Source organism: Eptatretus burgeri, chromosome 2 (assembly GCF_056783735.1).
Source record: "Eptatretus burgeri isolate ZD-2024b chromosome 2, Ebu_testis_v1, whole genome shotgun sequence".
NCBI lineage: Eukaryota > Metazoa > Chordata > Myxini > Myxiniformes > Myxinidae > Eptatretus > Eptatretus burgeri.
The window spans coordinates 29,170,748-29,186,647 of record NC_140962.1 but is presented as its reverse complement, the minus strand read 5'-3'; the positions used below and the strand labels follow the sequence as shown (position 1 = coordinate 29,186,647).

The 15,900-nt window shown below is 43.8% G+C and overlaps 1 protein-coding gene across 3 annotated transcripts in view; it reads left to right on the top strand.

Moving 5' to 3' along the window:
• LOC147031694 (uncharacterized) overlaps nt 1–15,900 on the top strand; it is a 133,147-nt gene that overhangs the window by 68,589 nt on the left and 48,658 nt on the right. For all 3 annotated transcript variants that reach the window (XR_015050706.1, XM_085852169.1, XM_085852178.1), the window contains one exon: nt 190–354. Coding sequence is in view for 2 of the 3 variants with exons in the window: in XM_085852169.1 (XP_085708295.1) it covers nt 190–354 (165 nt within the window). In the remaining variant the exon portion in view is untranslated. The remainder of the gene's footprint in view (nt 1–189; nt 355–15,900) is intronic.

The window sequence follows — 15,900 nt, the reverse complement described above, 5'->3', positions numbered from 1 at the left end:
CAGTTGTTAAATTGTTCATTTTTTTTTCTTTCTTTCAATTCTCAATTGAGGTTTACATGCTGTGCAGATGAGTGAGGATATTGAGCAGTAGTTACAAGGTGAGGGTTAGTTGGAAGTTTAGCAATAACTTTGTCTTGTTCTGATATAATTTCAACCTGACCGTGATTTATTTTATCCTTCTGCATGCAGAACGACGAGTGGCTTGTGAGTTCTGTGGTGCACGCTGCAGAGACGAAGCAGCTCTGCGTGCCCACCGTAAAGCACATGGGAGGGAGAGGCCTCATGCCTGCCAAGTCTGCGGGAAAACCTTCACACTGCGTCACCAGCTGAAGACTCACTACCGTGTGCACACAGGTACTTTGCACATGAATGAATAAATCTTACCTGTTGGTACTTTTGCAATACAATTTATAATATCTTGCAACCTGTTGGCTCCTTGCCTCACCCAACATCACCACCTAACCCACAATAAATCCATTCAATGCCAGTTCTGTTGCGTATGACTGCTTGGCTGCAGGGTAGCTATCATTTCTTGGAAGTGCGGCTGTGCAACTGATGCTGTGCCCCTCTACCAGAACGCTAGTGTTCATTTTGCTGATCTTGGAAAGATGACAGTCTGAGTCAACCCCAACTGGTGTTAATCCAGCAGCCAACGGGGCTTGAACCCAGGACCCTAAGCTCCAAAGTCAACACCAAGCTTATTCAATGCCAGTGAACATTTTTGTACAAAATCTCAAGCCATGGAAGAGTGAAGGTGAAAACGGGTAAAAGGATAAACGTACTGACAGTGGGGCAACACAGACACAGAAAGTAAGAGAACAGGTGAAAGAGGAGGTGGAGGAAACTGTAACCTGCAAGAATAGGGGTGGGAAGAAGGTGGGGGCTTGGCTGGGAGGAAATTAATCATGGGTCGGGATGGAGGATGGCATGAGAGGTGGAAGACGGAAGTTCACCGCCAACTTAATGTCTTCGGATGGAAAAGTGGGATTGATCAGTCTCAGGAAGGTGGTTCCACAAATGGGGGGATAATAAGATCAATATTGGAGGTGTTCTGAGAACCTGGACTTTGGCAGTTTTACCAGGAGCTGGTTTTTTTGAAGTTATATCGCAGATGAGTTGGAGGGATAGGCTTCTGTCATATAAGGTTATTGGTTTTTTGTTCAAAAGTTTCACTGTCAATCATAGTTTTGATAAATGGATCATATTTCAGTAATCTTGAACAATTTTTTATTGATTCTTCTGCAAGGGTTTCGGCCGGCACTCACAGAATTTCCGAAATGTGAATTAAAATCCATCTGTTTCATAAATAAATTTGGGGTAAATCTGGTGCCAAATAATTTTTGAGATAAAGCTGTCATGTCAGGTGAAAGGCCAATCTGTAATCCATGCATGGTCACATAGATTCTCCATATCCTGTTAACGTCTCATTAAAATGCATGCCCAAGACTTCATTGTCTTCTTTGGCAACAAGTGGATCTTTCATTGGAGGAAGCAAGGTTATTTCATTGATTTTTTTTTTTTTTTTTTGTTATGATTTCTGTAACCCTAAAAATAGCTTTTTAATTTATACAAGTCTGGAGACAGCGATGGTTCACGAGCAATGTAAACGGTTCGCCTTTTTTATTTTTTGACCTTCTAGGGGACGCCACGGGCAAACTGGCAGGAATCGGGAAAAACGTAAATGATGAAAGTTGTAGTACTCGAAGAACGCTACTTGCATACCAACTTTCATTCGAAACAGTTGAAAACCCTAAGAGCTCGATGCCCAATTTATTGATTTTTTTGAGATTTTCTAAGTTCATGACCTTGTGACCTTGAACTTGGGATGAAAATGAAAAATCGAGCTGTGTGGGGCAATGCAGGTGCCATTGGGCTAACCAAATACCGAAACTTCTGCCAGATTCGACGAACCCCCTCGGAGAAGATGTAACTTGAAACCGGCTACCCCATAAAAACATATGTTTTTTGGGCGTGGCTCCGCCCATAATGGGCGCAGCATGCCCATAATGGGCGCAGCACGCCCATTCTCCGGAAAACACAACTAGATCATGACACAAACCTCGCACCCTAATTGTATCCAGATCGGATCAAACCCCACGGAGCTATGCTCGGGACAGACAGACAGAGAGACAGACAGACACACACCCATAACGAATATAGTGGTCACTTACTAACTCGTGAACCAATAAACTTTTCACCATTTTGCATTTGGTCATATGTTCATGAGAATACTTTCGCAGGTTTGCATTAGCATACTTTTTCTTTTTTCTCCTTTTTCTCCACCTTTTTCTTCTCCTCCTCCTTTTTCTTCACCTCCTCCTCCTTTTTCTTCATCCTCCTTTTTCTTCATCCTTTTTATTCATCCTCCTCCTCCTCTTCCTCCTTTTTATTCATCCTCCTCCTCCTTTTTCTTCCTCCTTTTTCTTCCTCCTCCTCCTGCTCCTTTTTCTGCCTCCTCCTCCTCCTCCTCCTTTTTCTGCCTCCTCCTCCCCCTCCTCCTTTTTCTGCCTCCTCCTCCTCCTCCTCCTTTTTCTCCTCCTCCTTTTTCTGCCTCCTCCTTTTTCTCCTCCTCCTTTTTCTCCTCCTCCTTTTTCTCCTCCTCCTCCTCCTCCTCCTCCTCCTTCTTCCTCCTTTTTCTTTCCCTCCTTCCCATGCTCAATAACTTAGAGGCGAGTGTGTATACCGCTGGGTCATCCCACATTGACATATTGTCGATGACTAAAATTATAACCCTGGGCAGCATTTGAAATATTTTTTTCAAAGGTCTAGGTTTTCTCAACACTTCCTATATGTTTTTTGCATGCTGAATTCAGAAATGTATCTAATTTCGCTCAATCAGGTAAAGTTTTGACTTCTCACGAAGGAGTGATTCTCACTCAATCAATCTCTCACTAAGGAAAAAAAAAAATCAAAATTTTTGTTTTTTTAATTAGCATTTTTTAAATTCAAAATCAGACTTACATTGATAGAAAATGTTCAAACTATACAGATAATGACACACAAGTACACTTAATGTGGAAGAAAGTGCCTTCTCAATTACTTTCATTTCAATTTCAGCAAAATATAGATAAATCGTTATTTCTGGCAACACCCAGCTTCAGTCGCTCCAGCAGTCGCTGTTTTCCTTCGTCTTTTTAATGTTGAATTTCACATTAACGGTACTTGTGCGTCATTTTATATATACATAGTTTGTACATTTTCTGTCAATGTAAGTCTGATTTTGAATTTTAAAAATGCTAATTAAAAAACAAAAATTTTGATTATTTTTTTCCTTACTTGGAAATGAAAAACTTGACCTGATTGAGCGAAATGAGATACATTTCTAAATTCAGCATGCAAAAAACATATAAGAACCGTTGAGAAAACCTAGACCTCTGAAATTACGCAGACCAGTGTTATTTACTATCCAAGGCATGGTGGTGTAAGCTGTTTGGAAAGTATGGGGCAAATTCAAAGGAAGATGCTTGATTGATATAAATTTGCTATTTCCAAAATCGACTTGTGGATTTCTCAAATTGATATGATTCCCATCACCATTTGTCGAGGTAATTGAACAAAATGAGATGAAGAACACCAAGTTTGGTAACATCAGCAATTCAATTGCCATGTAAATTAAGTGTGGTGAAAAAGAAGCTTGTTTGGCAAAAACATTGAACAAAAATAAAAATTTCCAGTGGAACCCCAGCTTCTGTCACACAAATATTCTCAATCAATCGTTGACCATATCGATCGCTGCTTTTAATTTGCATTCACTTTTGCCATACCTTGCCATATTATTCTTTATTACAGCAGTATCTTTCAAAAGTCCAGAATTGGAGGAAATATTTTATATATATATATATATATATATATATATATATATATATATATATATATATATATATATATATATATATATATATATATATATATATATATATATGGCGCTTTTAGCTACTATGGTAAAAATTCAAATTTGCAATAGAAGTTTGCAGAACCTTCCAAATGGTGAGGTTTCATGAAAAACTAAAATCTTCCAAGTTTTATTAAGATTAAATAATATTTAGGACTTGCGCAGGCACTTGACATCCTTCTCCATTAGTACAACATGGCTAAATTAAAATGAAAATCTCTTTTGATGAAAACAATTAAAAAAAATTATCCTGAAAAGTAAATAATATGCCTTTATAAAATCAAAGTTTCCTTTGAGGCCTTTGGGTATTTCCGTCAGTCATCCTCCATCACTTGAACAAGGTACTGCACTTGAGCCTCATCTCTTGTTCGACCAGCTTTCGTGAAATCTTAGATGAGGGCGACGCCTCTTTCGGCCGCATCATTCACGACGTTCAAAGAGTCAACCCTCTGCTTTGCTTTGACGTAGGATTCAAAGCTCTTCCAGTTTGATGGATCCTTTTCCTCGAGAAAGTCTTCTGGCAGCTCGAGGAGCGTAAAGAGATTTTTAGTTTGGGAGGAGCAGAGGTCAGACAGCTTCTTTCCCTCTGGATTGGGAAGCCAGACTCGTCGAGATGGATCCTCTGAACCCTCCACGTCCTTCATGTTTATTACCATGGCGATCTTTTCTGACGAATCTAAGTTGTCATCAAAGAGTGCAAGGCCGACGTTAACTTCGCTCAGGTACCACAGATGGCGGCTCATTGTTTTGTATGCAGCATGATTCAAGGAATGGAGGGCTTGAAGGAGCTGGAGGTCATTCTTTGGCGCGGAAGCAGAATTTCGAGCGTCGAACCAGGCCCTGATATAGTGCTTAGCAACAAAAAGACAGACCTGCTTGATCCCGCTAAACAGGCGTTCTGTGTGACATGTACTGCGGGATGATGACGCGCGTTTAGTGAGAAAATCCGAGAACTGCCCTTGAAACATCCAGATCTTGAAGCAGTAAATTGCACGAGCCATCCAACGCGCTCGGTGAACGGTGCCAGGTGCCTGAATGTTGGAACCTGATGTCCAGAAGGGACGCCTCCAAGGAAAATGATCGTCAGTTGGAGAAGTTCTTTGTGGTCGTCTCGGGGATGCTTCTGCTTCAGAAGCTCTTGGGCATGCTGAATGACAGAATTGGCCCATGGATGGATATCGGTGGCTGTGCTTGCATCATCAGCAGCAGTCAAGTACTGCGTGAAATTAAAATAGAGCCAGTAGTCCCGGAAGGTTTGGAATAAGGTGATGTCTGGCCCTCGGGATGCTTCATCGACCGAAGAAGAGTAAATTGCTTCCAAAACAAGTTCTAAGACATGGTGCCGACACGCAAAATAAAGAAGTTGATGATCAAGGATGTTTTCAATACGAACACAGACCCCACCCCGGATTCCAGTATTAACAGCTGTCGTGTCAAAACACATCCCTTTGACACGTCCAATCAGGTTACACTCCTTAACTGTTGAAAAGATGACCGCGGCTGTTTCTTCCGCCTTGGAGTCTTTCAGCATCGGAATTGCCAGGATTTTTGACACACCATTCCCAGTGACCAGAATTGGCAGGCTGTCAACTTTGTCTCTTCCAGTTAGGTCTGGCATCAGCTTGGAATCCCAGTGGACTACCAGGGGTGTGTCAACCTTAAAGCTCTGCTTTATCTCTTCAGCGCGTTGCTTCCGGTGCTTAACACGAGCGGCACGAATGGCACTTGGACTGAGAGAAAGTTTATTGATGTCTTGTCCCAATTGCTTGGCAAATGGAATTAGAACCCGACTTGCAGAACGATCGCTAAGGAGAGTTCTATCCAGGGCCTCAGTTACTTCAGATGTTAATCCAGTTGTCTCACGTTTTCTCTTCGGAGGCTGGGAATCACAGGTGGTTGGATGGATGGAAGAAGATGGTTGTCGACTTGGACTAGATTCAGTAGACCTGGAGGTGGAGGAAGACTGGAGGTTGGCTGTTTCAGAAGTTGCAGCCATCTCCAAAAGTGCCTTCTGTTTCCTCTTTTTCTCTTCATCCTTATGTTTCATAATTTTCTCTGAAGTCCTGGAAGTCTTGTAGTCAAGACTCCCGATCTTTCCTGGACGCCCCTTTTCACGCTGAGAAGCAAGAAACTCCTTGTCCTCATCGATTTTTATAAGATTCATAGCATCAGCGTGAGCTATGTCAAACAGCTCATCCAGGTCGGCCTTGAAATTGTCTTGTTTCTCTATGTTGGTAGCAGTCTTCCGATTGATGCTTTTCTTTAAACCCTGCCACGTTGTGTGTAATTTTCGCACATGGACTACCACATCAGGAAGGTGCTTAGTAGGAATCCCCTCTGTGGACCAGATGTTCATTAGCTCCAGTGATGTTTGATTCACACTTGCAGTTAGGGTCTCATTCATTTCCACATGAAGGAACATCAAAAAGCGGAGAAATTCGGCCTTAGAAGGAAGCTTCTGGCCAGGAAGTGTTGGATTAGGGGATCCAATCAGCCAAATGGCCTTTTTCGATCTAGTTCTGGAGGCCATTACCCCCAAAATATGCAGAAATTTCTGGTCTGAAAAAAAGATAAAAACATCATGGTAAAGTGGAAAATGTTACAGAGTGGTAAGTACACATTGAAAGGTAACAAGTTTTTGCCAAGCTTGCGCATTAATTCATGCACGCATGAAGAAAGGCTCTGCTCACTGCTGTGCAATTGCGCAACTTTCAACAAGAAAACTTTCCGTTTCCGAAATTTGGACTGAGTTGGGACTTCATTATTTTTAGATTTAGCAATTTATGAGCTGATTTTCATTTCTTCACATCAATATTTAATATCATTTTTATGCATTCAATTCTACGAATATATTAATTAAACCCTCAAAACAGTAAATTCAGATGATATCAAAATAAACTTTTAATTGATCTGCGAAAAGAGGAAAAAAAATCATTTTTGGCAGTTTTTGATGCCCTTTGTGCAACTTTGCATCGCTTGTGCAAGTTCAAGAACATGACTCAAGAAAAAAATATTTTAACACAATGATTTCTAGTAGGAACCTCACTGAATGGTGGGTTCTGCGCATTAAAAAAAAAACTTTCATTTTTTAGAAGCACCCTAAAATTTTATATATATATATATATATATATATATATATATATATATATATATATATATATATATATATATATATATATATATATATATATATATTGTGACGTCCAAACGACTTGAACAGTCCCGCCAACGTAGAATGAGCCGAAACGATGGAGGCGGTTCTAATCGCTCTACCGCAAACGGGACGAGGAAGGTGGCACGAGTCGCTTTTCACTGAGTTGATAACATTTATTCCTCTAACCAGAAATAACAAGACTCGGCAAGAGGAGGGATCCGGGGCGATTCGACGGGATGGTGGTGTGGGTTCGGGCGTGGGGAAAACACAGACAATTCCAATGAATATACAAATCTCAAACCCTCTAAGGCGCCAGGTACACACACACACACACACACACACACACACACACACACACACACACACACACACACACACACACACACACACACACACACACACACACACACACACACACACACACACACACAAAACGTAGCTGGTCCTGGTGGTCAGGCTGGCCTGTGGTGTGGACGCAACAGTCCCTGGATTGGCATTGGACGAGCTGGCCTTGCTCTCGTCAGGGGGGCAGGAGAAACCGTGGTGCTGTCGACCTCCTGGTCTTGGCCCAAGTCCGCTCACAGCTGCCAGGGAACCAGTTCTGGCACCAAATTGCGAGCAGGAGAGGGAGGCAGGTCCGCCCACCGTTCGACCCCATACTCCGAGCCAGCAGAACCCCAGAGCCAACCGAGGTGAGGCACGAGGCTCAGCAAGGCTACAAGACACGATGAAACCAGGATCGAAAACAGCCCAACAAAAAGCACGCTCCCAGCACAACAACCTCCACCAAAACGGTTTTTCTGTACCGATCTTCTTCCTCTTCCTTTTCGACCCCGAACAGAACCTTTTTATCCTCCCGTCCTCGTCACTTCCAATCGAGCCGTTTTATTGGCCCTGCGCCGTCGCCTTCCGCCAATCGTGATCACGGGGCGGAGCCATCCGCAGCACTGTCCTGTGATGTCACGGCAAGCCTCCAGGGACTACTAAAAGGGGTTTACGCAGACACACTTACCCTATCCCGTGTCCCTATCTAATTACGTGACAATTATCATTTCCCCCTTGAAGAAATGGACATTTACTAGACAACTTATCACCACTGAATTGCTACTTATTACATCGAGATCCTGGTAAACTCGAACAGCATGGCATACCTAATTAAACATCCTAATTACCCTTTGAATGCATACCCCCCCTCAAACGTAACACTGCCCCCTCCTCTGGTACCGCAGCTCCTGCAAGGTATATCACAGGCGCTACCGTACCAGCCTTAACACTTACTGACTCACACCTAATTAACCTAACAAAATAAAGTAGGAGGGGCAATGGGCAGCGAGTCGCAGCAAACTTACCTATCCTGCTTAATGCACGACTCCCTTATGGCCTTATCCTCGCCGAAACAATCATTCATTTTTTTTATTTATTTATTTATTTTATTTTATCACTTGAGAGCACTGAGCGAGGTTTTACTCCATCCTCTGGATCATCGCTCTTGCCCAACACTCTTCCAGTGATCTGGGGAGGGGAAACAAAAGGTTCCACAAAAACACAACACTTATACTTTACATTCCTACTCTAAGCCTTAACTACACTATTCACGGGATATTTACACTTGACTGCGTCCCCCAGAGGATGCTAATAGACCCAGCGTTACCTGGGGAGCCAATTTTCAAATTTACTTGCCCCAAAATTATGCGGACATCATGCCCTTGCTGCACATGTCAAGTTGTGCGGGATCGAGTAGGACTCACACATCTTCACAACACTCGCACCATGGTCATCATCACATTTCTAGGTCATGGTCCCCATTTTAATGATGCAGGCTGAATCCCGTCATGGCCGTGGGGTGGGTGACCACAAGATGATGGGGGCATCTCAGGTGCAACCATGCCCACAGGTAAGCTTTAGTCCAACCCGGACGTTTCTCCGCCCCGCTCCCTTTGATTCCCACCCCCTTGGTAGCCATCAGCTCTCATCCCGTACAACACACTGGAAGGGGTCTCACTGGCTCCTCTGGCCTTCCTGGGTCGCCAAGGTCCTACCCGCCTTGGTCGCCCAACCTGACCCTCTCCCAGTTGCCTCCAGACACTGTCACCATTAGCCACCAGGGGTGAATCTCCTTGAAGGGGGTCGCAATTCCCGCTCACTGTGAGCTTCAGCAATCCCTGCGGACAAGCACATCATCCCCACCCACAAAACCCACATGACTCCCCCCACCCCATCGGCCTTACATGTGACACCTGCATTTCTAACACTTCACCGACCATGACCTTCCCTGTTACCACATCATGTCCAATAAAAAATCAACGTGTGCACCATACATTTCACTTCTTAACTTTAAACAACTCACACAGCACTTCTCCTCACCCGATCCACGCACCAGCCATTGGACAGCCACTCGTGCCCGCTTTGTTACCAATTACCCATTGTCCCTATTGTCACTCTAAAACCCAGCAGCACTTACAAACCCATGCCAATTTTTCCACAATTCACTTTTTTCACCAAAGGAGGGCACATCGCCACAATCTCAGCAGCCGAGCATGGCCGTATATGCTCAGCCCAATCTAGTCTCCCCGACCCCCGACAGTTATATCCGGACCCGACCTATGAAAGGGCATCTCAGATAGACCTGGCGGTTCAGCAGGAGGATTCATCCTCTCCGAGTCTAAAAGTCTATTGGAGGGTTCCTCCATCGCCGGGTGCCGGCAATATCGTTGCACGTGTCCTCTTCGCCCGCACTGGAAACAACTCCCCATAAAAGGCCCCCGTGGGTATCTGTGTAATGTCTCTTCCGATTCCGGACCCCTTCGGCCATAATCGAATTGCTCTATTGGCTGGGCTGGACCCTGCCGCTTTGGCGCACCAACTACCGAATTACCCTTTATCAAACTTGACAGTTTCTGGCAAATTTCCTGAAACATTTGGGTAATGCCAATTTCTCCCAGCCCCCCTCCCTGATCCTGGATCTCCGCCTGTCGGATCGTCACCGATGGCCTCTCTGGAACCCGACCCGGCCGACTCCACGAGGCCAGCCTGGCCGCGCACTCGGCCGCTCGGTGAACGGTGGGTGGATCCTGTAACTCCACTAGCACTCTGACCTCAGGGTCAGGAAGAGCAGCGAAAAATTTCTCGAGTGCCAGTCTGTCCCATGCCTCCACTGTAAGGTCCCGATACGCGATCCTGACTGATTGGTAAATGTCCTGTGCCAGCTCCTGCACTGTCTCACCCGGCTTTAATCTGCGGTGCTGGAGCTGGGCCCGCACCAGATCACAGTTTGCTGCAAACCCAAACCGACGGCTCAACGCCTCGCAAATGTGGGAGCTGGTCAACATCCCCTCCGCGATCACGTTTAACACATCTGCGGCTGGTCCCTGCAACGTTGCCACCAAATTCCCTGTACGTTTCCGCTCATTCCACCCGTTTAGTCGGGAAATACACTCAAATTGCGTCAGAAAAGCTTCAAGGCTCCCTGACCCGTCAAAATTTACCATGGGGATCACTTTTACGGTGGCCCGCTTCTCAGTTTCTCCCTTGTCCGAATCCAGCCCAGGGATCAAACACCCTTGTGGCTGCGTATCCAATTTCAGAGCCCACTGTGGCCAAAGATGTTTTGTGGTGAGGGTCTCATGGGTCAATTTTGCCTCCTGTTCCAAACGTTGAATGGACCGATTCACCTCTTCCCGCAGGATCTTCTGGGCCCGCACAACCTCCTGCAAGGCTCCGTCGCGAGTTTGTAGCTGCTCCTCAACCAACCCGGACACTCTACTTACAAAAGACGGCTCTACCAGGCCTTTATCCAAGACTTCATCTTGGCTCATAATTTTATCTTGTTCGTCCAAACGAGCCTCCAATCCTTTTACCTCCTCCGCCAAATTCATCCCTTGCTTCCTCAGCTCTCCCCACTCTTCTACTTGCAGCTGCATACGAGCATCCACACAGGCACGATGACGTTCCAGGCTTTCATCCACTTTATCAACCCGAATGTTCGTTGCATCAATTTTATCTACCAATCTTTTTCGTATATTTTCCCCCTCCAATGTCATTTCTGTCTTTGTTTCCTCCAATCTATCCTCGAATTTACTTTGTATTTCCCCCAATTGAACATCCACACACTCCTGCATCTCAGTTTTCATTTTCTCCATTCTTTCCCCCAATTCATCCCTCATTAAATCAATCCGTGCACCCAACTGTGCCCCCATTACCCCCAATTGATGTCATTTCTGCCATTTGTGCCGTCATGTCTGCCCTCTGTGCCGTCATGTCTGCCCTCTGTGTCACGAATTGATTTGCCATTTGTGCCGTCATGTCCCCTATTAGACGTTCCAACATTGTCTGGATCGACATCGCGCCGGTTTCCGGCGCTGCCGACCCCGTTACGGGCGATGAAGCACGGTCCACGCTCAGAATGGGGGAGATTCCGATCCGACCCCCGTCTCTCTCTTCTTCCCCCGACTCGCTGCCAGACACGTGGCCTTCCTCCTCAAACATCTGCACATCCGCCATGGTGCAGAAGTCCCGTTTGCCGCCAATCAAATTAAATTTGAAAACTCCCGCCAAAATTTTCCCGCGCTCGCGCGCTTTTCTGTAGTGATTTTATATTCCAATTCGTGGCGAGATTTCAGTACTGGTATATTCTCCCGATACCAAATATAATTTAGAGGGGTTCGAACATCCAACACCCTGACACCAATGTGACGTCCACAGGACTTGAACAGTCCCGCCAACGTAGAATGAGCCGAAATGATGGAGGCGGTTTATTTATTTATAACCCAAAGATGGCGGTTCTAATCGCTCTACCGCAAACGGGACGAGGAAGGTGGCACGAGTCACTTTTCATTGAGTTGATAACGTTTATTCCTCTAACCAGAAATAATAAGACTCGGCAAGAGGAGGGATCCGGGGCGATTCGACGGGATGGTGGTGTGGGTTCGGGCGTGGGGAAAACACAGACAATTCCAATGAATATACAAATCTCAAACCCTCTAAGGCGCCAGGTACACACACACACACACACACACACACACACACACACACACACACACACACACACACACACACACACACACACACACACACACACACACACACACACACACACACAAAACGTAGCTGGTCCTGGTGGTCAGGTTGGCCCGTGGTGTGGACGCAACAGTCCCTGGATTGGCATTGGACGAGCTGGCCTTGCTCTCGTCAGGGGGGCAGGAGAAACCGTGGTGCTGTCGTCCTCCTGGTCTTGGCCCAAGTCCGCTCACAGCCACCAGGGAAACCAGTAAGTACATTGATGCCTTCCGTTTCTGTTTGTTTGTTTGTTTGTTTGTTTGTTTGTTTGTAGGCACGATAACTCGAGAACGGAAGAAGCTACCAATGTCAAATTACACCACGTGATTCAGGAGGGTGATGGCTAGTGCTGATTAGATTTTGGTCAAAATCGGTCAAAGGTCACGGTGAGGTCAAATATTTGATTTTTGATGGTTTAGTACAGATAACTCGAGAACAGAAGAAGCTACCAATGTCAAATTACATCACCTGATTCAGGAGGCTGATGGCTAGTGCTGATTATATTTTGGTCAAAATCGGTCAAAGGTCAAGGTCACGGTGAGGTCAAACATCCAAAAAATGATAACTCGAGAACGGAAGAAGCTTCCAATGTCAAAATTACACCACGTGATTGAGGAGGGTGGTGGCTAGCGTTGATTAAATTTTGGTCAAAACCGGTCACAGGTCAAGGTCACAGTGAGGTCAAACATCCAAAACATTCGATTTTTGATAGTTTGATACAGAATCATCGTAAAAACTTCTGGTTTGTGTCGCTACCTTCTCAAGAGACAGCTTTTATTGGACAAGGTCAGAGGTCAAGTTGACGATTTCGTAAGTACCAGTCTATGACTGCTTGTTACTTACGAAATCCAAAGATTTCGCAAGTATATTGATGCCTTCCGTTTCTGTTTGTTTGTTTGTTTGTTTGTTTGTAGGCACGATAACTCGAGAACGGAAGAAGCTCAAATTACACCACGTGATTCAGGAGGGTGATGGCTAGTGCTGATTAGATTTTGGTCAAAATCGGTCAAAGGTCAAGGTCACAGTGAGGTCAAACATAATTCTGTAAATTCATGTGGAGAAATGGAGTATTTTTGCTTCGCTCGACGTTACGAGTTCGTTTTGACTTCGATTTTAATTTTGTCTTGGGTCTTTGCGATCGCTTAGGACGCTTAACACTCGGTTGTCGAAATTCTGGTAAAAATCGGATGTTTTGGAGACGTTTTAAGATTGTATAAAAAATATTTCACTCGACGCGTCACGGGTCGTCACGTGATGCAGTGCGCTTGAGCAGACGCCTCGTTGAGTTACGTTAAAGTATAATATAATTGCGTGGAGAAATGGAGATTTTTGCTTCGGTCGACGTTACGATTTTTGATGGTTTGATACAGAATCATCGTAGAAACTTCTGGTTTGCGTCGCTACCTTCTCGAGAGACAGCTTTTATTAGACAAGGTCAGAGGTCAAGTTGACGATTTCATAAGTACCAGTCTATGACTGCTTGTTTGTTTGTTTGTTTGTTTGTAGGCACGATAACTCGAGAATGGAAGAAGCTACCAATGTCAAATTACACCACGTGATTCAGGATGGTGATGGCTAGTGCTGATTAGATTTTGGTCAAAATCGGTCAAAGGTCAAGGTCACAGTGAGGTCAAATATTCGATTTTTAATGGTTTGGTACAGATAACTCGAACGGAAGAAGTTACCAATGTCAAATTACACCACGTGATTCAGAAGGGTGATGGCTAGTGCTGATTAGATTTTGGTCAAAATCGGTCAAAGGTCAAGGTCACAGTGAGGTCAAAAATTCAATTTTTGATGATTTGGTACAGAATCATGGTAGAAACTTCTGGTTTGCGTCGCTACCTTCTCCAGAGACAGCTTTTATTAGACAAAGTCAGAGGTCAAGTTGACGATTTCGTAAGTACCAGTCTATGACTGCTTGTTTGTTTGTTTGTTTGTTTGTGAACAGTATTACGGAAAAACTCCTCGACGGATTTCGACGAAACTTGATGGGGGGGGGTAGGTATGGTCTAAGGATCATGCCATTAGATTTTGGACTTTGTCCCCCCCCCCCCAAAAAAAATTGTTTAGAGAAAATTTTTTTTGGCATTTCTACATGTTTTAAGTGATTTCCAACCCCCCCCCAAAAAAGTTGTTACCCCCCCCCCCAAAAAATAGAGGAATTTTTTTTTGCATTTCTACATGTTTTAAGTGATTTCCAATCCCTCCCCCCAAAAAAAATTGGAAGAGAATTTTTTTTTTTGCATTTCTACATGTTTTAAGTGATTTCCAACCCCCCAAAAAAATTGTTACCCCCAAAACAAATTGGTAGAGAATTTTTTTGCATTTCTACATGTTTTAAGTGATTTCCAACCCCCCCCCAAAAAAAAATTTGTTGGAGTATTTTTTTTTTTTTTACATTTCTGCATGTTTTCAGTGATTTCCAACCCCCCAAAAAAATTGTTACCCCCCCAAAAAACATTGTTAGAGAAAATTTTTTATTTTTATTTTTTGCATTTCTACATCTTTTAAGTGATTTCCACCCCCCCCCCAAAAAAAAAGAAAATTGTTAGAGAAAAAAAATTTTTGCAACTTTTTTCAACAAAATTTCGATTTCTTTTTTTTTGCATTTCTACATGTTTTAAGTGATTTTCAACCCCCCCCCCCCCAAAAAAAAAATGGAGAAAAGAACTATAACTCTGACAGCACTGTTGACATCATATTTAATGAATAAGATATAAGGTTCACTTGAGTGACCCAGCAGTATTGGCGGCGGAGGTTTTGCACTCTCCCGAGTGCTCCCCCTCTAGTTTTAGCTATTGTTTTCATCAACTTTAGTTTGAGTTCAAAACGGATGTGGACGAACTTTGCATTTTGAGATACTTTCTCGTTTCATTTGAATTTATAACTTACTTTGTTGAATGTGCCTTTTGGTACTTATGAACATTTTATTTTTACATTTGCTTTTGAGTTGATTTCACTATTCAAAGTGTAAACTTGTGTTGCTATTCTAACTACAACGGCACTCGGTAGAACGCATACCTCCGACAGGCTGAACAGTTTACGTTTTGTAACCTACTGATAGGCCGAATCTGGATCCGGAGATGAACCAAAATCTAATCCGCTTGTTCATATCAACTACCTAACTCATCAACCAAGTTTCATCCGAATCTGTCTGTAACTTTTTCAGATATTGTGTTGTATGTTGGTTTTGGCCCTATCTCTCAATGGTGAAGAATTGCTTTAAAAAAATTAGAGTATCCAGATCATCCCCCTAATCTCATCAATTCGTCCTTGTCACATACACAACCTGTCCACCAAATTTCATCTGAATCTGTCCGTAACTTTTTGAGATATCCTGCTCACAGACAGACAGAAGTGAAAACATAACCTCTGTCCACCTTTGGTGACGGAGGTAATGAAAGGTAGTTTTCCTGTTTGAGAGCCTTGGTTGGGTCTTTAGATGAGTGTGCAGTGAAAGGCTTGTCAAAATTTGGGTCCTTATCATTTAACGATGTAGCAGCCAATGACATCTCCCAATTTCAAGCTTTCAGGATATGGTTTGCCACAGATTTAACGAAAGAGATGGACATTATTTTTGTATTCATATGCACCTACTGAGTATTTATTAGTGTACAGTGCAATAATTATTTTTCAACATTGACTGGGCCTGTTATGCAAACTTATCATTCTCATCCTTTGTAACAACTCTTTGGCTCTCTTACCCCCTTACATTACATTAAAACTGGCTTATCTGTGTACTACCCAAAATGATGAGTGTCTTTTACAGCTGCTAGCCAGTTCAACACTATGAGAA